The sequence below is a fragment of the Gobius niger genome (assembly GCF_951799975.1).
Source record: "Gobius niger genome assembly, chromosome: 11".
In the NCBI taxonomy this organism is placed as follows: Eukaryota; Metazoa; Chordata; class Actinopteri; order Gobiiformes; family Gobiidae; genus Gobius; species Gobius niger.
In genome coordinates, this window is record NC_136862.1 from 27,880,401 (window position 1) to 27,905,285 (window position 24,885).

At 39.4% G+C, this 24,885-nt stretch overlaps 1 protein-coding gene across 1 annotated transcript in view; it reads left to right on the forward strand.

Annotated features, from left to right (window-relative positions):
• grk6 (G protein-coupled receptor kinase 6) overlaps positions 1 to 24,885 on the forward strand; it is a 47,503-nt gene that overhangs the window by 12,556 nt on the left and 10,062 nt on the right. Inside the window, exons 3-7 of the mRNA XM_079565978.1 lie at positions 12,300 to 12,412; positions 15,829 to 15,906; positions 19,173 to 19,273; positions 23,774 to 23,866; positions 24,282 to 24,345. Of these exons, the coding sequence (XP_079422104.1) occupies positions 12,300 to 12,412; positions 15,829 to 15,906; positions 19,173 to 19,273; positions 23,774 to 23,866; positions 24,282 to 24,345 (449 nt within the window). The remainder of the gene's footprint in view (positions 1 to 12,299; positions 12,413 to 15,828; positions 15,907 to 19,172; positions 19,274 to 23,773; positions 23,867 to 24,281; positions 24,346 to 24,885) is intronic.

Here is a 24,885-nt window from a genome sequence, read left to right on the forward strand (position 1 = left end):
TAGTTACATTCAGCTGCGACAACATCTCCACCGTCACAACACACTAATGTCAAACCCTTTTGCCAAAACTCAATTTACTGGAAGTGCATTTCAACAGTAACATCAACAAACCTGACACAGACTCAGTAAAGTGACGTGTTTCCATCTCTCTTCCCAATCAATGTTCATGTTCTTAGGCTGAAAACGTGATTTGTCGCGTTATGTTACGTCACTCGCCGAGATGCAAAAAGAAATGTATTTTTTCCAAAAGAAAATAACAAAATAGTAACTCACAGTGATTTGGAAAAGTATCTTAAATCTGATTACTTGTTTGGAAATAGTAACGCGTTAGATTACTAGTTACTAAAAAAGTAATCCGATTACAGTAAACCGTTACTAAGTAATTAGTTACTGGCATCACTGGTATTTGGGAACTGTGTTTGAAAAACTGAAATTTGATGTAAACACAGACGTTAGCTCTGGACGTTAGCGCTAAAAAGGACAGCAGAGAGTTCATCTGCTGCCTAAACTTCACTCCTTCAGTGAGGCGTCAGTGAGGGGATTCTTAGAGTCTGCCACAGCCCCCACATAGAAAGTCTTCTCACGTTTTCTTTCATCTGTTGGTTCAGTTTTCAATCTGTGAGCGATAAAAACAACTTGAACAGAATTGTTCATGTGTGTTCCAAAATCATTGTGTCCGACAGAGAGCCCTGACCTCGCTCTGGAGGGGTCGGGACACTAAAAAGGCTGGTCAGATCATAGACTTAGATCAGAGGCACATCCTGTCGTCATGTTTTAGATTAATGCCTTTTTACCTGCCTATGATCCAAATGAATCGGTGTTCAAACTCATTCATCTCTTCTGCTATAAGCTTCTTAAATTCAAACTAAGAGTTTGTGTTTTTTATTGGTTCTCGCTTTGTGAACCTGTGAACTGTTGTGGCACATACTGTAAATGTTTGTTCTGTGTGTATGTTTGGCAGGGTCACTGCAAAGAATTGCCCTTCATGGGATTAATAAAGTTTTCTGATTCTATCTCACAATAGTCACTGTGTTAGGGTTGATCCAAAAAATGGATACTCATTTTGTAAAACTAATATTTAAACAATATTTAGGCTACTCATTGAACAAACATTTTACCTTCCTGACTTTTACTGTTATCGAGGGCATGCAGGTTATGGCACAGCAGCTGTCCCGCCCGTTCCGGAAGTAAAAACTGCCACCACATTGTATGGCTGCAACCAGAGGTGGTAGAGTGGCCACAATTAATTAGTGACGCTACTTTGAAATAATTTTGCTCAAGTAGAAGTAAAAAGTAGTGATCCAACTAATAACTAAAAAAAAAAACCCATAATATAATCCGATTAACAAAACATTATGTAATGTTACCATTTCCTAATGACAACACCCTGAAAACCTGGAACCTTGTTAAGATCCAAGCACGTGATTTGTGATTTTTTGCCATATTTCAACTGGTCTTAAACCTTTGAGTGGGACTGTATTGTTTTCTATGATGCATACCCTGTAGGTTTCAGTCACAACATTTCAGATCAATATCAATGTTTCAGATGCTCCCGTCAAAAGCTTTTTTCATGTTGGTTGGATACATTACATATAGTCTTCAACCAATAATCTTGCAGCCCCAAAGCCCGGACTATTTTGTTCATAAGATAAGATGGTACTTTATTGATCTCACAGATGTTTGTTCATCATTCTATTTTGTTCATCATGAGGTACTTTCCAGCTCTGCGTTCAAATCGTGTTAGTTGGACTTGTGATTTTTAAATGGCGAAAAAAGACAGTGTTTCCTTGTGTTTGTGTGAACTAATAGTGTTTGGGATAAAGCAGTGGTGTCACTTTGACAAACTGCATTGTGAACTCCTGACCCTGCCCAAATACAGTGCGTTGTTTCTTTGGGGCTTTGAATAAATGCAAGACCAAATCTGAGGTTTGCCTCGAGGACAGTGTGATGTTTCAGGAGAAGATAAGTGTTAGTAAAAAGGAAATGGCAATGCATTGGTGATTTATAGGTTATAAAGCAGCTGCCTTATTGTCAAGTCACATACAGAAAATTTCAGCCCAATTAATCGGACCCGCTGGATTATCTTGACATGAATGTCGACCCTTCCCCACAAAACATAGCTTCTTTAAAGGCTGGGTATGAAAGAAAGGATTTGTTATCAGTCACATGACACTCGCCGCCATACTGCACCTTGTTGCTAACGTAAGCTCATGTCAAACTTCGAAGGAAAAAGATATTAGCTGCTCAGCTGTCGTGAATTTCTCACTCTTGATCGTCAGATGGGGTCACTGCAGCCACTGCGTTTACGGCAATAAGGACAATGACAACTCACAGCATGAAAATGGTGATAGCCTAGAATTCTAACAAGTGATTAGCATCTTTGATTAGCCTACAGCTCCAATGATGTGCTGACCTTAGCCCTTCAGCAACGGAAAAATGATGTGTAATTGTCTGAAACCTACATAATTTGTGCAATTTGTACTAGTATGAAAAAATATAAAAAATTCAGTAGAGGTTGATATGGATATGGCCGATGCCGATATTGCATTCAAATGTCTGGTCTATAATCCAGTAAAAACATAAATACTTGGCCACTCCAGCAGTGGCCGATTTCATTTGATTACTTTAGGTGATTCAATCATAGTTTCTGTTAGTTGCAGCATTAGCATACTGCCGTTAGCATTAGCATTAGCATTGCTAGGCGCTGCATTTTGCAAAAAAACTGCAAATCCAAGTTCTGTGCTTCAAAATGACATGCAGCATGTCCATATTGACTGAGGTTTAGTGAAACTAACTTAAAACAATACTAAGTAACTTGTTTACCTTAATAAATTATTTTCATAGTTCCCTGTGGGGGTAATACAAGTGTTAATGGGATGATTGGAGGGTCTTTGCAACCACAATTGCGACCGGAGCCACCAATACACGCTAATAGAATCACGAAGAAGAAGCTAAAAGGCTAACAGGCAAAGCTAACTGGGGGCTAGCGCCACTTAAACAGTATTTAAAGCCAAGTTTGAGTGAAAAAAAATTATTCCCATTGTGTAATTGGATGTTCAATATCCCTCTCTCCCTTTGCCTTTTCTGTCAGCGTAGGATTTACTCTCACCGACAATTAATAAGTTAAAAAATCGCAACTTGCTACGACACCTGCAGTTGTGCTTTGGCTTTAAGCCAAACTTGAAGCTAGCCCAATTTTCATCTTAATGTTTCTCCGTTCCCCTGAGGCTTAGGAAGTTGTGGGAAGACTCGTTGTACAGCCCTTACTTAACCCTGTCCATTGCAGGAAACAAGAAGTCTCTATCACATTCAGTCTCAAAGATTATCGGCTTTTATCGCCGTTAGATCGGCCGATATTGTAAAATCCCCAAATATCGGCTTTAATTTTGAGATTGATTTGGCATAAAGTTGGCAAAAACCTGGTTGTTCGATCAAATCACAATTAGTCAGAGATTGCTTTTGTGACTGGACATTTCAAACACCTGTGCGTGGCCACTGCTGGACCTGATGGGACACGGCCACTGACCCAGACTTTGAAGAAGCTGCATGTTTGTGGTGAAGCGTCGGGTTTGATGTCAACAAACTCCAGCGGGTACGATTGATTGGACTGTAAGTGAAATCGAGTGAATTTTGATTCAGTGCTAACCGTTAGCTTCAAGACAAAAACACGGAAGTATCCTGCAGGGAAGCTGCTCGGCGCTCGTGACTGTCCATCAGTGACTCGCTGCCATGTAATCTTGAGCTGTTTGACTATTTGGGCAAGACGAGGCCTCTGGAGAGTTTAGTCAGAACTCACATGTCGCTCGCGCGCACTGAGCCTTACAGCATGCACTCTCACTAATGTGCCTGACGTTGTTCATTAAAGGGCCTATATCATGCTAAATCAACTAGGTTTTAACCATATTATTATGTTAAAGAGGGGTTATTATGCCTTTTCCAGGTATTTGATAATAATCTTAAATACATCTTCATCACTATCTTTCAATATTGTCTTGTTGGTTAGAAAAGACAATATTGATCCATCAGTTTCACTTCCTGCTTCCATAAGCCCCTCCCACACACACCCCCTATTGCAGGGGTAGGCAACGTCAGGCCCGGGGGCCAAATCCGGCCCTCCGGCACAGAACCTCTGGCCCTCAAGATGATTTTGAGAAACACTATTACACAAATCACAGAGCACTTTTAACATTATTAGAGAGAGAGAAAAAAGGTAGAAATACTGTCAATACACCCAATTAGGCCATAACACTGGCATTTGAAAGAAGTGCACTGGAAAAAGAATTATCATTTTAAGGAGGAAATGACATAAATCTACTTGAATTAAGAGATTAAATCTAAGGTTTGAGTAGATTTGGTCTGGTCTTGGATGAGATAAAACCTCTAGTAGTAGTTATTCTCTTAAGTCAAATAATTTGGTGTCATTTCAAATGAAAAACAATTATTTTTCTGATTCCAAGTGGGTTTTATTCTTGTTCCATTAGCGCTAGCGTTTGTATCTTGGATTAGCTCAAACAAACTCAAATTCAACATAGAAGAACTTTAATTCAAGCAATTTCAAGTCATTTATCTCATGATGGTAATTTTTCAGTGTTGTGCTTTACTTTGGGCTAATAATCAGTGGCTTCGGCCCTCGGTCACAACTCCAGGTGTGTTTTTGATGAGAGAACAACATTGCGACATGGGAAAAAGCTCTCGATTCTGCATAACCCCCACCCCCCATCTAAGTCTCTTCAAAAGCTTGAGTACTTACTTGAGTGGCGTTTTGTTTCATTCAAATGTGTTTCAGTAATTTTTCATACTCAGTCCGTCTCCCTCTTCCACACTAAAAACGTGGCCCCCAGGACGGATGTACAGTACGTCACCAGGTCATTTCCAGGTTTCTCCCATTTTGACAGTATAGACTTCTTCTTTGTGTACAACGATGACTATAGAGGGATTCTGATTCTGATTCTGAACATCTTACCCCCGCCTTAACTGAGTGCATTTTCTCCAGTTCGGCATTACCCAAATCTAAAAGCTTCTCGACTGGAGTCTACAGCCTATAGGTCAGTGTAATGCATCATTTGAAAGCGAAGACCTACAAAACTAATGGTAAACTTTTTTCACGTTTATGTCACGATTTTGAAGCGTTATGTCCTGTTTTTGTTGCCTTTCGACTAGGGCTGCAGCTAACGATTATTTTGGTAGTCGATTAATCTACCGATTTTTTTTCTTCAATTAATCGATTAATCGCTTGGCTGTGAAAGGTGCATGGAAATTGTATTTTTTCCATTTTTTTATCACATAAAGCTAAAGTGACGCCGCTTGAGGACATGTTGATGGAGTAAACTTAAAGTAAACGTTTGTACAAGGCTATTTGTGCTAATTCTGCTTTCTGATTGGACGAGACAAAGACAGATATTTATGAAATTTACAATGTACAAAATACTGCAGACCCTAACTTTAAAAACAAAGTAGGTTTTCATCCAAAATACATAATTTTCATGTCTTTTTTGCTCTACTTTAGTCTGTGTTTACTAGAAAACGATTAATCGATTACTGAAATAGTTGACAACTATTTTAGGAATCGATTAGTTGTTGATTAATCGATTCGTTGTTTCAGCCCTACTTTCGACCTCTTTTTTCCATCTCTTTTGTGTCGTGTTTTTGTCGCTTTCTTGTTGTGTTTTCGTAGATTTTTTGGTTGTTTTTTTGTTGCTTTGTCGTTGCTTTGCTGGCGCATTTCCGTCACATTTTGGTCATTCATTTGGAGTGTCTTTTTGTCCATCTGTTTATTGTGCTATTGTTGCCTTCCCTGCACGTTTTTGACGCTCTTTTGTCACTTTTTTGTTGCGTTTTCGTCACTTGCTCAGTTCAGGTGTGGGTTAAGAGGTCAACAAGCTGGTGCTGATCCTGTCTGTGGCTACTGTGGCGCTGAGTAGAACGTCAGCCCGTGCTTAGATGTTTTAGAAACCTAGCATTCACCGCGCGAGGAGGAAGTGGGCCCTAAAGCATCACTGCACTTTATCTTGCCTTTATCAATATTTCGACACATGCGTTTATTTTAAGTCATACTTCATCAAAGGTGGCACTATCGGTATCGTAACGTGCCACTGTGATGCACAATGACGCACGGGCACCGGTTCAGTCTGGCTCAGTCTCTTTTGTGACAGGGAAATGGAAATGAAGTGTTTTGAATAGACAGCAGAACAGAATTGTGCTTGTTTTTAAAAGTGCAGTTCTAAGCCATGTCTAAATCGGGTTTAGAAAAGGACTAACCCAGGATTTGACCAGGTCTCGAGCAGAACTCAGAATCAGAACTAAAGATATTATCCAGTTTCTCGTAAAAAAAAAAAAAGCCATGTTTTGTGTGATGGATTTGTCCTGTTCTTGATGCGTCCGAGGAGGAAGTAGGGGGGCGGGGCTCTTGAGACACTCCAAGAAGCAAAGTCACTTCCTGGTTCCAATCTTGTCATATTCAAACTATTACACAAGTTTCTCCTGAAAATTTCAACACAGAGCACACTTCCCGCTGCAGACGTGTTGGCACATGATTCATTGAGGGCAACGGCCCAGTTGGAAAAAGCTAATGTTTTTAAAGTGGTGCAATGTCCTGATGGTGCAATGAAGGGGAAATGTCAAAAATATACAAGAAATTAGGTCACACTCCTGTATCATAATGGTACTTTTATAATAGAACAGAGATGATTTAGAACTACAAGGATTTTCCTCTGTACTGGCTTTTTCATTCGGGGGTTGCCATATAGATACACCACAATTCTTCTTTTGTGGTACTGAATTAGGCCCAGACCTGGCTTAGACCTGTTTAGTTTGACTTAGATCTGGGTTTATATAGCACTCTTCATAACATGGTTTAAAAGTGCTTTACACCTGTGTTTCCCAAAGTTTTATTTAAATGAAGGCAAATACATGCTCCAAACAAACGCTAATAAACCCCACCTTCAATCTTGTACATCTGAAATGAAGCAATTATGAGCCTGAAAAGTTGGAAACTCCTGTATTGCACAATTCAATCGACACAAAATAAAGATTGAGGTTGGAATAAACAACAGTCCCTCAGCACAGTATGGCCTATATAATTCCTCACTTCCCGGGAAGCCTAGCGAATGCACTGAGCGAGTGAGTCGTTGGTGGTGGTCGAAGGGGCCGATGGCGCAGATTGGCAGCCTCACTTCCGTCAGTCTACCCCAGGACAGCTGTGGCTACAATAGTATCTTACCACTGCAAAGTATGGAGTGAACGAATAATGCAATGTAAAGCTTCTTTGAGTGTCCAGAAAAGCACTATATAAAACCAACCTATTATTATTATTATTACTATTACTTGATGATGGTGATATTTTAACATATTATTTGGTCAATCTGAGTAATCATCATCAGCGAGCTTTATAACTGTCAGGTTTGCGGCCATGTCTTTGGCAGGCATACAGCATATAGTTTTGTTGTTTAGCTGAGACATTGGGAGGTAATTGTCTCGGTGTGTAAAAAAGGGGTTCCAAAACTGCGGCCGGTACCCCTCGGGGGATCACGAGGCCCTGGGTCCGAAAGATAATTTCAAGATGAAATAATAAGGAGAAGGCCACTGTTTTTAGATTTACATTTCCAGTGTAATACTGTATATATTTGATGAAATCCAGTCAGGTATCAAAATAATACATATTGTTTTTGCTGCTCTAAAGTAGAATAAGAGGCAATACGTTTTTACAAAAGGGGCCCCGGAATGTTTGCATGGTTATTTTGGGGGACGGGACCATAAAAGTTTGGGAACCTCTGTCTTGAATCAGCTTGAATTTGAGCTTTATGTAGAAAGGTCTGTTCATAAATCAGCTACATGTATTTGCTTTTATGAGGGATGCGCCAATCCAATACTGGCGTCGGAGATCGGAGCCGATACCAGAAAAAAATACGATATCGGGTATCGGCTACAAATATACTGAACCGATGCCAGTTTTGGCTCTCACCGCTTTAAAAACACAGCTTTCACCGACTAAATCTAAGTGAATATGGACATGCTGTATGTCATTTTGAAGCTCCGAACCGGGAGAATTCAGTCGCTCTAGTTTTAACCACCAAAATATTTTTGATCGCTGCGAAAAATGCCACATCTAGCAACAGTATGATAAAGCTAGTGGCAACATGCTGATGCTAACGTCAGCTATCATTTTGTTTGCAAGAAAAATGTAGTCTTTATTGATCTCACACTGGGAAAAAGAGGACACACTTTTTCACACACAGCAACAAGTCTTAAGGAAGTCTCTTGGTATCGGTTAATATCGGATATCGGCAGATACTCAAACCCCCAGTATTGGTATCGTTATCGGTGCATCTCTAGTTTTTATCATGAAAAAAAATTAACAATAAAATCTCAGGTTGATCAATATGAGGGACATGAGGAGTGAGTAAGTCTGTTAAATTTCATGTAAAATAATTGATTCCCCACAGATTCTTGTTGATTTAGGCATTAAATCAGTCTCAACCTAAAATAATGATCTAATAATGATCCCCAACCTTTTGTGTCACCTTGAGTCTTTCGTTCATTCTCTGAAAATCAATGTTTTCGACCTAGAGCTGGTAAAGACCGTACCTCCTTGTGAAAGCTTGTGTCTGATCTCACCTCCAGCTACAATTACTTCCACATGAGTAGAAGTACTGCACAGTCCCCACTCTCCTCCTAGTATGTTGCTCGCGTCACGCCGGTCCCTGCTGTATACTCTCCTTTACGTAACGCCATGGATGCACAGACGCAATTAGCTTCATTACTGAGTTGTTCTTGGAAGGGGTTCGTTAGTGCGCCTCGCTCCGATGGCCGTTCTCAAAGCAATCTGCTCACGTGGATACCGTTCCCATATGAGCGAGGGCACAGAGAGAGTTCGGTGTATAATTGCTCGGTCAATGTACACAGGGCATCCGGAAAGTACAAAGCAGGAACCAAGCCCTGGAGTCAAAGGAGGTGTCTGAAGACCTCCGAGGCACAGGTCAGGTCGAGTTGGAGAATTGAAGGTCCCGAAGAGCACAGTGGCTTCCATGGTTCATAATGGAAGAAGATCAGACCCACCAGGACTCTTTCTAGAGCTGGTCGCCCGCCCCAAACTGAGCAAATCAGGGGAGAAGGGCCTTGGTCAGGGAGGGGAACAAGAAACCGACGGTCACTTTGACAGAGCTCCAGCGTTATTCTGAGGAAATGGGAGAACCTCACGGATGGATTTCAAAACAAGGCAAAAATGGAAATGAGGATTAGGAAGATCATGACTGAGCTTTTACATATTTTTTGCTTAACATGTGTTTTGTTTTAGGCTGTGTTTGTAAGTAAAATATGTAAATCTCAGTCCGTTTTGGTGAAAAGTTGTGGCTACTTGTGATATTATGGATATTGCGTCACATAATACTCATGCCTACACTGGGGCTGCAACTAACAATTATTTTAGTAATCGATTTATCTACCAATTACTTTTACGATTAATCGATTAGTTGTTTCCGCCTCGCCCAACACTGAACTAAAATGAGTCTGTCACAAAAGAGACAAAATCATTCCAGATTCAAACAAAAACAAAAATATCGCTCGACGCAGCATTTGCAAATAATCAGTCTGAACAAATATCATTTGTTCTTGCAAGAAACATCTTTAGCCAGGGTGTTGTGTCTTTTTCAAGCCTTGTTTTGACACAATTTGATGAAAAATACATTTTTATTGTGCATCTTCAGTTCAGTCATTATGCGCATGTCATTATCTCTCTCCCCGTCTCCTCTCCCTGTCTGCTCTGAATACCATTTGTTTGCACACTGGCCTCCCGTCGCACTTTGCATTTGGATGCAAATGCACACTTCCTTGTGTCGTCACAGATGTGGCGGCGGCAGCAGCGACAGAGATCGGAGAAATAAAGCAAACAGCTCCGCTTTTATTAGATCCCAGCCATAAATTACACACGCCATAAGTGACTTACTCTCTCGTTACAAAGAAACTGTCAAATCCCAACAATCCCATCCTTGTTCATTGGACCCTCGGGAAATCTTGGCACCCCTCGTAAACATGAGAACATAATGCCGTGAAATGTATCTTTACTGTCCGTTCATAAACTCAAGATGTGCATAATAAGTCAGCATATTTATGATGTCAATAAAAAAAAATGTTCCAAACACTGAAAAAAATAAAATAAACAGCACATATTCACAAATTATTGCCGCCCTCAATCACATTTTATATTTAACTATTTTTGGGTTTTGGTTGCTTCAGGACGACTGATCCCAAGACCCAAATACAGTAAATACAGTACTTGTGCAACTCTTAAAGATTGATTCTTGGAGAGTTTAGGGGAACTGGAACAATCCCTCCGAGAGAGAACAGCTCCACACACACGCACACACACAACCTTGTAGTGCTATCTTAGTGAGGACACTCAGACATAATGTATTATCCAGACCCTACCCCTACCCCTAACCCTAACCCCTAACCCCTAACTCTAACCTTAATCCTAATCCTAACCCTAAACTAAACCCAATTCTAACCCTAGCCCTACAACCACATCTTGATCCTCAAACAGTCCTTCAAATAAGTGAAGACCTCACAAAATGTCCTCACTTTCCAAAAATGTCCTCACTCTGTTGGTTAAAAACTCAAACTGGTCCTCACAATGTCGTAAGTACAAGAACACACACATGTCTTTTGCCCGGTTGTTTCATAGAAAATATGGCCTATTTGTGACCTCGCACTAGGGCTGGGCGGGATATGGACCAAAAGTCATATCCCGATATATTTTGGTTGAATATCGATAAACAATATATATCACAATGTTTTTTCCACAAAGTGAGAGCTGTGAAATTAAATGTTAAGTCAAAGCCAAATACAAGTAGTTTTATTGAAAACTCTCTATGAAATGTAAACATAAACTCCGTAAGGTGCACAGTTAAATAAAAAGAAAAAAAAACATCTTAAATAAAATTAGCCTAGAAAATAAAATAGGGCAGAATTTATATATTAAGAGATAACAAAATAAAGTGCTCAGTTTTAGAATAAGATAAAGTTATTTAAAAATCAGCTTGAGATTACGTGTTTCTTTTTGTTAACTTAATAGCTTATCTGAATTTGAAATATCCCGATATTTAAATATATATCGATATATCTTAAATATCGATATATCGCCCTGCCCTACCTCACACTCATGAAACAAGAAGTAACGAAAGAATTATCCTTGCATGTGATGAAGGGCAGGATGACTTGTCCTTAAATATACAGAATATGTAAAAGAGAAATATCATGGCAACGATACATTTGACACCGGTGAACAGAAACTGGAAGACTAGAAGACTGGAAGGGAGCTCCAGGCAAAACTATGACCAGACCCTTGTGTGCCTTGTCTTTACATAGACATCATTTCAAAATATCAGTGCAAAGGTTGGCCTTGATTATAGTATGTCCATTTGAAGTAGAAAAGCTTTTCTCGGGTCAGTTTTCCCATTCTTCCTTCACTTCTTCATACAGACTTAACATTTCCAGATGAAGACACAATTTAGTCAGTCGGTCTATGTGACCCGCCGCGCGTCGTAAAGTTTTATTAGATGAGCCGCAAATGAGCCGCTCTCAACCGCATTTGTTTATTTAGTGATGGATAAGACACGATGAACACAAAACACTATCTGTACTGAAGGCTTCCGCGCTATCAGGCCATGGGCAAGGTCCCCAATCTGATGGTGGTGGACTGGGACGTTCATTCAGTGTGTCAGACTGTGTTTATAGTTCAGCGGAAGATTGTATTTGACAGTTTTGACAGTAAATGGCGGTAATGCAATAAAACCTAGCTTGCCAACAGCAAAAAAACAGAAAGAAGAAGAATGGTGTTGCTGTATATACGTGAATAAGTGAATTTTGGTGCAATTTTTATGTATGTTTATTGTTATGTATATACATTTATTCAAACTGTTTTGTGCATTCTGCTTTGAATACTTAAGTAACTTTCTGCAGCAAATACTCATGTACTTTTATAGTGTGTGTTGTAGAAAATAAATGAAAGAAAATTGCAATATGTTCTTTTTGTTGTTGTTGTTAGCATATTGCCTAAGGTCCTGTACCCAACTATTTTGTTGTAGTACAATAACATTAGTGTTTTCCTCTCACTGTCGTCATGCCAAAAAAAATTAAATAAAATAAAATTGCAAAGTAGCACAGTAACTGGCTAGTTGTTGTTAGCAATAGCAATAGCGCTTAGCCTCTCAAAGTTGTGACGAAGTGTACAGCGCGCCTGGATATTATTGTAAATGCTAATAATGATAAAAAACCTTACCAGTGTTTCACCTTTCCCTCCTCAGAGAAAGACTACAGCAACCTCTGTGAGAAGCAGCCGATCGGGCGCCTCCTCTTCAGACAGTTCTGCGAGACTCGGCCCGAGCTCAAGCGATGTGTCAAGTTCCTGGACGCCGTGGTAACAATCAAACACACAACTTTAATTTGTCTGACTCTTCAATAACCATGTGACAGGGAAGGTTTCTGTCATGATGCAACCACAGCTCCGTTAGTATAACCAAAAAACAATAATATAACTCCACATTTTGCTTACTTCCTGTTGGCCAGTGTAGAGTAACAACTACTTCCTGTCCACATTATTTATGTAATTTGAATCTAAAATAATGTTTAAAAAGTATGTAGCGTCAAATTAACGTTAGCCTTTAGCTTCAAGGCTACCTACAGTCAACACAGAGGCTTCACTCTTGTGAAGTAGGCTATTTACATCCTGTGTAGTTTTGTACATGATGAAGTTCTTTTCCAACAACTAAAGGTTACCCGAACCGTTTAAAAAAAAATATATTTCAGCGAGACACGGCTAACTCTCCATAGAAATAAAATTCGAACAGGAAACCGCCATTAGCATCATGTTGCTAAAACGATTTAATCGGACGAGACGATTATGAAAAAACAATGTGACCTTGGTTGGTTTGGTTTCTTTAGGAAAGTTGAATAAAGTCCTCGTAGCCAAACGCGCTTCTTTTTCTCCGTGACATTATCGTTAGGTAAGAATAAAGAACAGGTGTGACCAGAGTAGGTTATAACGAGCTCCATCTTCACAGCTGCAGCGCAAACATGACGTCTGTTCAGACGCTCAGGGATGTGTTTGTTTTGACCCCAGCTGACCTGGAAGCACCTCAGGCACATCCATTTTTTTTTTCTCTCTTTGCTTCTCTCTTACGACAGAAATAATGAAAATGTTGTTTTACAAATTAGAATCCGGCCGTAAGCATAGAATTAAGACACTACATTACAGACATCGAGCAGTTCCGTTCCGCTGTTACGACACAACTGAGCAGGTCAGTCGTTCACCAGGAGAGGGAGGAGCAGCTGCTCAGAGAGCAGGATTCAGGAGGATTGCTGAGAACTGCGTGAATGAAGCCAAAAACCACTTTGGTTGTGTTTTTGATAAGGAAATTGTATAACAACATGGCTAAAAGCTCTAAAAAGTCGATTTTGCATGATAAAGGACCTTTAAGAAAAAAAAAAAGAAAAAAAAAAATATATATATATATATATATATATATATATATATATATATATATTTATTTTATATAGAAAAGCCCAGTGATAGCGATATTATTCTGTACACCAAATCCAAAACATCAGCATTTTTGACGGTTACCATTTTTTCCGCTATAGAAAGGTCAATTATAATAAAGGTTTTGAGTGTGATGTCATTGTGTTGTAAGAGCATTACAGATAGCACAACTTAACAACCACATACAACAACTGCGCAAAATGAGTGGCAAGTCTGCAATGTTTTTCTTTGATTTGCCACTCAATATGCCAATGTTGAAGGCTCTGTTTCTGCTTACAATTAAAATGCAGGGTCCTCAATGTTGTGTTGTCACATGATCGTGGAAATGACACGAATGAACTCACAAAGCTCTCTGCGCCATCTTGTTTGGATGGAATTTCCTTTTTTTTTTCTCCTAAACAATCAGCAAGCTAGGTTTTTATAACAGACGGAGAGGAGAGGGTCAGATGTAGCAAAGGATGTAGCAAAGGATGTAGCAAAGGATGTAGCGGGCCTTTTCGAGTGTCTCTCTGAGTGAAAGCCGGTCTGAGATTTGATTAAACACTTAGTAAAGTCCACTTCCCTCAGATCACATTACCTCCATCTGATCTGCTTCCTCCAAAGTCTGAAGGAAACTAAACCAATAATGGACTAAAAATACAGACGACAGGTGAGTTACTGCAGGATCAGGGCGTGTGGACTGTGGAGGATAGACAGGAGCAGACTGGGGGGTTCTCTCTCTGTCGCTCTTTGCATTGACAACTAGGCCCGACCGATATTTGGGTATTTTCGATATCGGCCGATAAAAAGGCCGATATCTCCGGAACCGAAAGTGATAGAGACTTCCCGTTGCCAAGCTCAGTCAGAGCTTCAAACCTCTTGACCTCCACTTTAACCGAGCACATTTTCTCCAGCTTCGGCTTTACCCAAATCTAGTAACATAAACGATCATATACAAATTGTATGTATGTAAATGTGGCAGATTATAGCAAAACTGCTAATTTACATCTGTAGTCCTGAGGCACGCCACACAAGCATGTTGTCGACTTTTGCATATCATCTCAGAACTATAAGAGAGAGACTTATGGTTTATTTTGTTTTGGAAACTGCTGATTTTTGTTTTTCAAACGAGCTCTCTCTGAAGCACCGACGAAGCATGAATGTCCTGAATAAATCAGTCCTATGCCCCTCATACAGCGCCCCCTTTTGTCACAGTTCAACACTGAACGTTTAGAAGCTTCATACACAGGATTATAAACCAGACATTTAAAATAAAAATTGCCAAAATATCAGTAGTGCATTTTTGGATTTGGATTCACAAACCTGCCACATTATTCTTCTGGGTGAATGTCCTTTCTACTGGCAAAACGAGTTCGACACCTCGCCATAGTTCATATGTGATGGAAGAGAGGACTTTAGAGTTTTTATTCATGTGAATTGGCAATAAATGAACACTAGAAATCTGCATAAAGACAGTTACCATATAGTTTCGCCATGGAATTTTCAGTTGCCATCCTCCTCAACTTTAATCAATACGTTTGTTAAGTGTGACGTCACGACTTCCGCTTCCGAGTCCTAGCAGACCGGGAAATCTGTGAGACAAAAACATAAAAAACTCTTTAACACAACCATCAATATTTCTGAAACTCAGCGGAGAGTTGCTCAACCTACTTATTTCTCAGACTCATGAGCCAAAAATGCCGCACCTACAGCTAAAAAAAGTAATATTTAGTAAAGTCACAACTTCCGGGGGTTAGCGTAGCTGCTGCGCCGTTAGCATTTATCTCCACTAACCTGGATGTAGCGATTTTGGTAAATATTACTTTTATAGCAGTAGGTACAGCATTTTTGGCTCATGGGCCTGATAAATAAGTATGTTCAGCAACTCTCTTTTGAGTTTTAGAAATATTGATTGTGGTGTTAAAGAGTTTTTTGTAGTTTCTCGCACATCTCTGGACCCGGAAGTAGAGCTGTGACGTCACCACTTAACAAACGTATAGGCTCTTTACAATGTTGTGATGTTGCGTCAACGCATCCTATTAGATATATTTCTATACATCTATGATTGAAACCTTCCTGTAATACTAAAAAGGCTTTTTGAGAGATAAAAAAATACATTAAGTTAAATTACTTACAATATCAATCTATATATTGGCCATGCCAACATTTTTTAATCGGTATCGGACCCCAAAAATGCTTATCCCTATAACAGCAACCATTTTGAATAAAGCCCAGACACCGGCAGTGCACTTATGCATTATGTTCACCTTTAACAATATTCTTTAACACATAGTTTCATCTGTCGATATTCACAGGCGGATTATGAAGTGGCTCCAGACGAGAAGAGGAAAGAGTGCGGAGAGGAGCTCATCGAGAAATTCCTCAACCCAAAGGTAAGAGCTTTAATTTAGTCTGTTTCATTATACGAAGAGGATATAAAATGACGACGTTGCTCACACTGGTGCTGACGTGACGCAGCTTGACCTGGGCCGCCCTAAGCTACACATGAGAACAAAAGCACATTTTGCAGCCGCACAATTAATGCTATTTTTCTTCCTTCTATTTATAAAACCCTGTTCTAACCCCAGCATCGTCTCCTGACTCGTGTGGGAACCTTCAGAACGGGACGCATTACTTCTTTATCCCGAGGCTGTAATGAATATTTACCTTTGTGAAAGTCACTGAACACGTCTCAACATGAATCACAGGCTTCAACATGGACAGTGTCGTCATTGTTTTTGCCTAAGCCTTGATGATGCCCCTTTGTTCTGGTTCTTTGAGTTTCTTTGAGTCAGAAAAGCCTCTAATAATTAAAGAGGACATATCATACATTGCACCTTTGTGAGCTTTTCACCACAATGCAACACGGCAAAAACATTTGTGGAGAAGAGTTTTACTTCATTCACACAGGCTTGAGTCATCCTATTCACTTTGGTCTTTCCTTCTTGCCTTTCAATTTTGTTGCGTAATAGAAAGAACACAGTTTGTCCTGCACATTTTCAAAACCCACAAACCTGCACTTGTACCGCATTTCTTAAGGTTCCATCATTTTTTCCAGAATGCTAAAATGAAAGCTTGTATTTTCCATGTAAGACAGACAAACAATCTCCCTTGCTACACGCAGGTGCTCCAACCAAACAAAAAGATGCAAACCAGTCCCGGTTTTCCTTTCTCCACTTCAAAGAATGAAGACACTGCCAAAAGTAATCTTGAAATAAAGAAAATGTCATGTAATTTTGTCCTTCATTTGAGAGTTTAATTTCAAGAAATCTGTCCATAGAGCAAGATATTTACACTTAACCCCTTAACTCCCACCTGAACCAAGCACATTTTCTCCAGTTTGGCTTTACCCCAGTCCAAAAGCTTCTGGAAAAAAGCTGTGAAAATAGCAACAAAACTGAGACGAAAACAATGATGGAAATGTGACAAAAAAAGTGACGAAAAAGTTATGAAAAAGTGGCAAAAATGTCACAAGAAATTGACGAAAAATTGACGAAAAATGAAAAAAAGGTGACAAAAAATATGACAAAAATGTGATATAAATATGACAAAAAAATGTCAAAAATGTGACAAAAATATGACCAAAATGTGACCAAAAATAATAAAAATTCGATAAAAAATGGACGAAAAAATGACAAAAATGTGACAAAAAATTACAAAAATTTGATAAAAATTTGACAAAACAATTACAAAAATTTGGCGAAAAAATGACAAATGTGGCAAAAAATTACAAAAAAAATGTAACAAAAAGTGTGATAAAAAATTGACGAAAAAAGTGATAAAAAATTGACGAAAAAATGACAAATGTGGCAAAAAATGACAAAAAAATGACAAAAAAGTTACAAAAATGAGTTGAACACTCAACAAAAAAATGATGGGGAAAAAAACTGATGACGTGAGGAAAAAGATCCTCTCGGTTCAGGTGGGAGTTAAGAGGTTAAAGTACCACGCTCAAAAGTAGATGGAAAATCTTAATTTACTCTTAAACTATTGTGTAAATATGTGTAAATATCTTGCCTTAGTCACAGATTTCTTGAAATTAAACTCTCAAATTAAAGACAAATTGACTTATTTCAAGATTGCTTTTTGCAGAGCATCAAGCATGGGTTTAATAAATGACTTTAATTGTCCACTGTCCACTCATTTAGACGTTATCCCTGATTGGACCAAGATTACTTTGCTTGTTTTGTGGCGTTATGATGGCGACACCTTTCTTGCATCAGTGACTCTGCAGACGTTGGTGTGTCTCAGCAGGTTTAATGACTCTCCAAAGGGTGAAACTAGAAAAAGGCAGACAGAGAACGCAATTACATGAACCGCATTTGTGCTGCACCGTGTATAGCCCAGAACCACATGAAGCATTTAACTACAGAAGACGGGACGCCATATTGCCGACCCTCTAGTTCGACGGCAATAGCTTGTTACAAATTCAATGCTACGGTTGCTTATCCCACTCTTGAGTAATGAATGAACAACATAAAATACATTTGTGAACAACACATACCGGCGCTGCAATCTCAAAATAAAGAACATTACGGTCTAAGTCAGATCTGATAGAAAAAGTTCTCATCAAATCAAATGTACATAATCGTACCGACCTGCATTGTCCACTAGATGGCGGTGAGCACATGCGAAACAATAAAATAACCAAAGGGAAATATCATATTAAGCAGGTAATCTTAGGAAAGTAGGAAAGTAGGAAAGTAAAGCTGCCAATAAGAGTCATTTTCTTACCCCAATGACAAAGAAAGGATTCTAAATGCAAAATGTATTGGGACGTCTCGGAGACATCTCTGTGACTCGAGTCTCCAACTAGTCTCCAGGCCCTTAAAGGGACTAGACGGAGTTCAAAAAAGTTAAAATGATGTATTTTCCTCCCCCTACAATGTTCCAGCCATGTCCTAATGTGTAGAATGAGCCCAGACCTAAAATCCTGCCCTGTCACTCAAAATGCTGTTAATTCGGGTCCGAATATAGAAGGTGCAGTTACGCATAAGACCTGAGGTGGCAGTAGTGAGTATAAAATTGACCACCTAGTCTCCGGACCCTTATTATGCTTTTTTCAATCACATAGCACCAGTCTATATCACACTACAATGATGACGAAACCTTCTGTTGGTCTGTAAATGCAGTAAATTAGAATAACTGCCTTGTATAAAATTGCTCTCTCAAAATGGCTGTAGTGAATGTCTTGAAATAGGCCTCTGTCTCTTTAAGAACCTCTGAGCCTTTCCGACACGCCCCCTCCACACGCTGTCTGTGGCATCAGTGGGGAGGGGGTTCTGCTGAGGAGCAGTGGTTGGTTACTCGGCTGGTGACGTAAGCTCGGAGGCGTCTCCAGGAGGTGGGGGCGTTCCTAGGAGGACTCAGGCAAAGCTATCCCTAAAATGGCCGCCATCAGTTTTTACAGATTACTCAAAAATACGTGAATGTGCCAAGGCAACACTTCAGGCATGTTTTTAATGAGGGAATGACATAATAACATGATGGAAAGCTTGAAAAAGTCGATTCTGCATAATACCCCCCCTTTAATATAGAAGGTGCAGTTGCGCGTAAGACCTGAGGTGGCAGTAGTGAGTATAAAAATGACCACCTAGTCTCCAAACCTATAAGTCGATATTTGAACATGCTCGTCTCACACAGTGTTTGTCTGTTTCAGTCGGACGAGCGCGTGTCGGAGTTGGAGGAGTCCATGATGACCCAGTGCTCAGAGCGACTTCAGGAAAACGCCTCCAAAGAACTGTTCAAAGACTGCACCAAGTGAGACCTCCCTCCTGTCACACCCAGGGGCATCCCGTGAGGCGTTTTAGACTCGATCCATGAGCCTGATTCGCTTTTTCCCAAGGTTCAAGTCTTCAAAACCTCGAACACGACTGTCACTCGCAATTACGACGACGCCAAACAGGCTCCTCGCCGCCTCTGCTCACATCCCGCTCGCTCATCTCTAAACTAAACATGGTTAAAAGTCCACTTCACGTCAAACTAAAACCAGGGGCTGTTGGATGATTTCTGTATCGCTTTCTTCTGATTTTGCCCTTTGAAAACAACGGGATAATTTGTTGAACTTTAAACCCCGCGGCGCCTCGTCATGTGGCTCTTTGTTCCATTCATTGCAGATTCTCTTATCTCTCTCTTTCATCTTATTTGCTGCGATTGTTAATGCGTTTTCGTTCAGGATATTTGCCCCCATCCACCGAGCCTCGCTAAACATCTCCGCGTCCTCTGCTCCCACGCCAGCACTAAAATGAACAAGTTTTAGACCCATGTATTTGAAAATCCGGGAAATACAGATTGGAGTGCGTCAGGAGTAGAAGAAGAAACTCCACATAGACAGAGAGAGATAGAATTATTCGTTTGAAACTTTTGGGGTTGTTTTCTGACTCAAATATGAGAAAAACAAGATTTCTTCAGAGGAGACTTGCAAAAAAAAAACATAGTAGGAGTAGTATTTCACTACATTCACGCAGCTGTGTGAGTAATCTTTTTCACTTCCTGGTTTCTTTTTTCTGCTAATGTAGTGCTCTGGTCTGTCCTGGGTTGTATTTGCATCATAGGTAGAGCTAGGGCGGGACAAAAAATCGATTTGAATTCAAAATCAACAAGTCAAATTCATTTTTGAATTACTTTTTAGTATTAATTTTATGGATGTTTAAAAATATTTGTTACGAACTGCACAGTGACTAGGGCTGCTCGATTATTGAAAAAATAATAATCACGATTATTTTGGTCATAATTGAAATCACGATTATTCAAACGATTATTTGTTGCCTTTAAAAAAATCCATCAAAAAAGTGACAAAAATCCATCAAGAAAGTGACAAAAATCCAGCAAAAAAAGACAAAAATCCAGCCAAAAAGTGACAAAAATCCAGCCAAAAAGTGACAAAAATCCAGCAAAAAAGTGACAAAAATCCAGCAAAAAATGACAAAAATCCAGCAAAAAAGTGACAAAAATCCAGCCAAAAAGTGACAAAAATCCAGCAAAAAAATGACAAAAATCCAGCAAAAAAGTGACAAAAATCCAGCAAAAAAATGTCAAAAATCCATAAAAAAAAGTGACAAAAATCCATCAAAAAAAATACAAAAATCCATCAAAAAAATGTCAAAAATCCAGCAAAAAAGTGACAAAAATCCATTTAAAAAAGTGACAAAAATCCATCAAAAAAAAAGACAAAAATCCATCAAAAAAAGACAACAATCCAGCAAAAAAGTGACAAAAATCCCAAAATTAAAAATTTGAAGAAAAAAAATTAATAATTTGAAGAAAAAAAAATGGAAAAAATAAATTAAATTAAATTAAAAAAAAAAAAATTTAAATCGATTTTTTTGCGATTATGCTAATTTTGTAATCGTTTACTGTTGTAATCGAAATCGTAATCGAATTTCGATTAATTGCACAGCCCTAACAGTGACATTTCATTTTTTTTTTTTACAGTGATTGCCTTTGCTATTTTTGGGTTTGTAGATGCACTTTAAAGGCACACCGTGTAGAATTTTACTTAAATATAAATATAAATATAATTGACTCCATGGAGATGTGACTGAAGTCAGCAGAATTTGAGATTAAAATACTTCAGGTCCTCATCCAAATCCATTCTTTGATTATTCCCTACAGTAATGGTATTTTTCTGTGTCGAGCTGGTCAATAGGAGCATGTTTTGCACTAATGGCAACAGTATAGTCCAAAATATTACACAGTGTCCCTTTAACGAAAAACAATACATATATATATTGAAATATATTTACAGTCACCAGTTATTTTGTTTTAAAGCAGTACTAAGTAACTTGTTTACCTGAATAAATCCTTTCCGTAGTCCCTCTGAGGGCAATACAAGTGTTAACGGGATGATTGGAGGGTCTTTCATCGCCCCAGAAAACCACAATTGCAGAGGAGTCGGAGTCACCAATACACACTAATGAAATCAAGAAGAAGAAGCTAACATGCTAACGGGCAAAGCTAACTGCGGGCTGGCGTCACTTAAACAGTATTTACAGCCAAGTTTGAGTGAAAAAAAATATCTCCATTGTGTAATTGGATGCACAATATCCCTCTCTCCCTCTGTCTTTTCTGTCAGCGTAGTATTTACTCTCACGGACAATTAATATGTAAAAAAACGTAAACGACACCTGCAGTGGCATTTATGGCCTCTAGGGACATGAGTTGCTTATTACTGCTTTAAATGGGGGGTGGGGGGGGTCGCATGTTTATCTGCAAATTGAAGATTTTTGAGGGGGAACAAATGGCCCAGCTCTAGGTAGAAAATAAAACTGTCCTTCACATTTTTAAAGCTCATAATCCAGCAAACGCTCCGATGTTCGAAGTCTGTTCATGAAGTCGTTGTTTAATCAAAGTGGACTTTTGTTTTTTGCCATCATTCCCACGGAGCTCCTCAAACTCCAGGCTCTGGCCTCTGTGTTTTAGAGCCACTGTCTTATCCTTATAATGATATATTTCAAATTATAAAATGGAAAAAAAAAATCAACGCTCAGGAACCCAAGAGAATATTTTTAAGCCCCACCTGCACTGTATTTATTTTGATTTGGAATAAGGGCATTCTGTATGTGAAAACGTGCAAAGTTGTCTATATTAGAGGCGAGGAAATCTATAAATCCATTTAGATGCGGTTGTTCTGTTGGCATATTAGGAAGACATTTTGTTGGCTTTACCTGCAGTGTCTCCCCCTAAAGGCCATGGAAACGGCTCAGCCACAATCAAAGTGTCAAAAACGTTCAATTTAGATTTTATTGTTGTTTCCTTGATGTTTAGAATGCGCTGTTTACAGAAATCCAAATTTCATGAAGTATGGAGCCTTGCATTTGTAAGCTTCTGACGTCTACATTATGAGCTGAGCAGAGCGTTACGGACACAACACGTCTTTGAGCCAAAGGAAATGTTTCATGGTTTCCCTGTTTTTTATCATGCGCCACAAAACACTTATTTTTTCTGTTCACTGCCACCAATGTGAAACGATAGAAAAAAGATAACCTGCTGTGTGTGTCCCGTTACAGACACTACATTAAACCCCCCGCCTGAACCGAGTGCATGTTCTCTCTCTTTACCCAAACCTTAAAGCTTCTTGACTGGAAAGCAACAGTGTGACGCCTAATTGGAAAACTAAGGCCTACTAAAGTGAACCTAACTCTTTGTCGAGTTTTTGTCGCTTTTTCATAGTTTTTTCATTGCTTTTTTTGCCGTGGTTTCGCCACATTTTTGTCACTATCGTTGTATTATTGTTGCTTTTCTGACACGTTGTAGTCGCTCTTCTGTTGCTTCTTCTTCTAACTCCTGTAAAAAACATCAGGTTCTGTTTCGCTCGACCTGCAGCTGAAGCAGAGAAGCATGTTGAAGATGATGAATAAAGGAAATGGTTAATTTAGTTCTCGTGATATGCAAATGTGTTACTTCCAGAATTAGCCCAAATTGACAACGCTGTGACAGGTTAGAAAAATATTGGCTCAAGTGGCTCCAAAGTGACTTACACTTATTGGATATTTATTGTGCAAAATCTTTCATCTGCGTGGGTGTTACAACAACTTTGATTGTGGCTGACCCGAAAGCTAAATAAACCCCTATTGTGATTCCTTTCAGCCTGAAAATGATTAAAAGATCACAAGAACCAATGAAGTGGAATCACAAGTGGATTCACTGGACTTGAAGGAGTTGATTTCATTACAGCAGATTTATGTAACACCGCAGTCTTAGATAATAACAACAACAGAACAGAAATAGTGCAGTAAGGCCGGGCGCTTTGTCAAGAAAAACAAACAATATTCCCTCATATTGAGAGTTAGATTTTTTTCCTCCATAAAAATGAATAAATATGGCTTCTCTTACTAACATGTTATGAGATGATGTAACTGCGCACAGCCTGAAACAAAATAGGAAAAATGATTTTAATTTAGTTCTAGTTTTATGACTTGTTTTTCAACATGTTACAATGTTGTTCTTTCATCCAACATACCTGGGGTTGTGGTTTTCGAGCCGCTTCTCCACATCTTTGAGTAATCTTTGGATCTTCACTCCCAAAAACACTTTCCTCACCGCTCAAGCTCTTGCTAAAGTTAATCCTTGCATCTCCAAGTAAAATCCCCCGCCATAGCTTCACTTCACTGTGACACTGACCTGCGCATCCCTGACGCTGACCGAAGAGCCTCACTTTACAATAGTATGAAAGTATTAAAGGAGCGCTCTCCCTTTTCCATGTAGCAAAAATATAAATTCCTGTTTTCAAACCTTGTGATACTTTTTTGTTCATTTCAGACTAATCCACGGCTTCCTGTCCATGGCGCCGTTCGCCGACTTCCTCGACAGCATGTTCTTCAATCGCTTCCTGCAGTGGAAGTATCTGGAGAGGTGAGTCCTGAACACCAATACACCGAAAGGTCCAAGCATGTTTTCATGAACCTAAACAAATGGAATAGAGACCTTGGTAGGCTGCAGTGTGCGACATGCAGGATTTACACAGTATCTTCATGCACTTTGACCATAATTGTGCTAAGTGTGTGTTATTTACGGATGCAGTTATTCGCCTGAAGCTCATGGAGCTAATGGAATATGTATGAACTGACCTCTAAAACCAACACCACTGTTACTTACAATTGTGTGTGACCTGTTTGCCTTTACTTTAGAGCGAGGGCTTTATCTCGGGGGATTTCCTTCACAAAGAAATTGCTCCATGAAAAGAGTGATTCGACTGCCAGACAAATGAACCACACACAGAGTCACATAACTGCCAAAAATGATCAAAATGATTCCTCTTCCTCTCCAGACAACCGGTGACAAAGAACACGTTTCGACAGTACCGAGTTCTGGGCAAAGGAGGCTTCGGTGAGGTGAGTGTCTCAAGTTCCACAGAGGTCATGTGCGTTTACTACACAGTGCACTATTGAGGGATGTATCCAGTGGTCTGTTACAGTATGTACATTTTTTATTTTTACTATCAGATCTACAGTTACTGCTGCGTGTCAGCATAAAAAGCGTTTAACCACATATCAGCAAATACCCACAGAACCAACGTCACAAACAACTGGCATTCAGACTCAGAGCATCTGACATGTGGCTGCAGACACAACAGGGCAAATGTTTTCACTAAACGACAAACAGCTGCATTAGATCATTTAAACAGCAGACTATTAACTAGCAATGCATTTACCCTAAGCACAAAGTTAAGTTAAAGGTAAGTTAACAGCGCTGTACACAGGCAGAGCCGCGGCATTGGTAACCATCTGAAAGAAATATATTAATGGCCACCGTTTGTTACTTGCTTTGTACTAGACGTGTATTCGACCGCCGTGCTTCGTTTCTGTTATCTATATGACCACTTCAAACAATGCTTTGTAAGTTTGGTCTGTGTTAAAATAGCCACTTTTTGA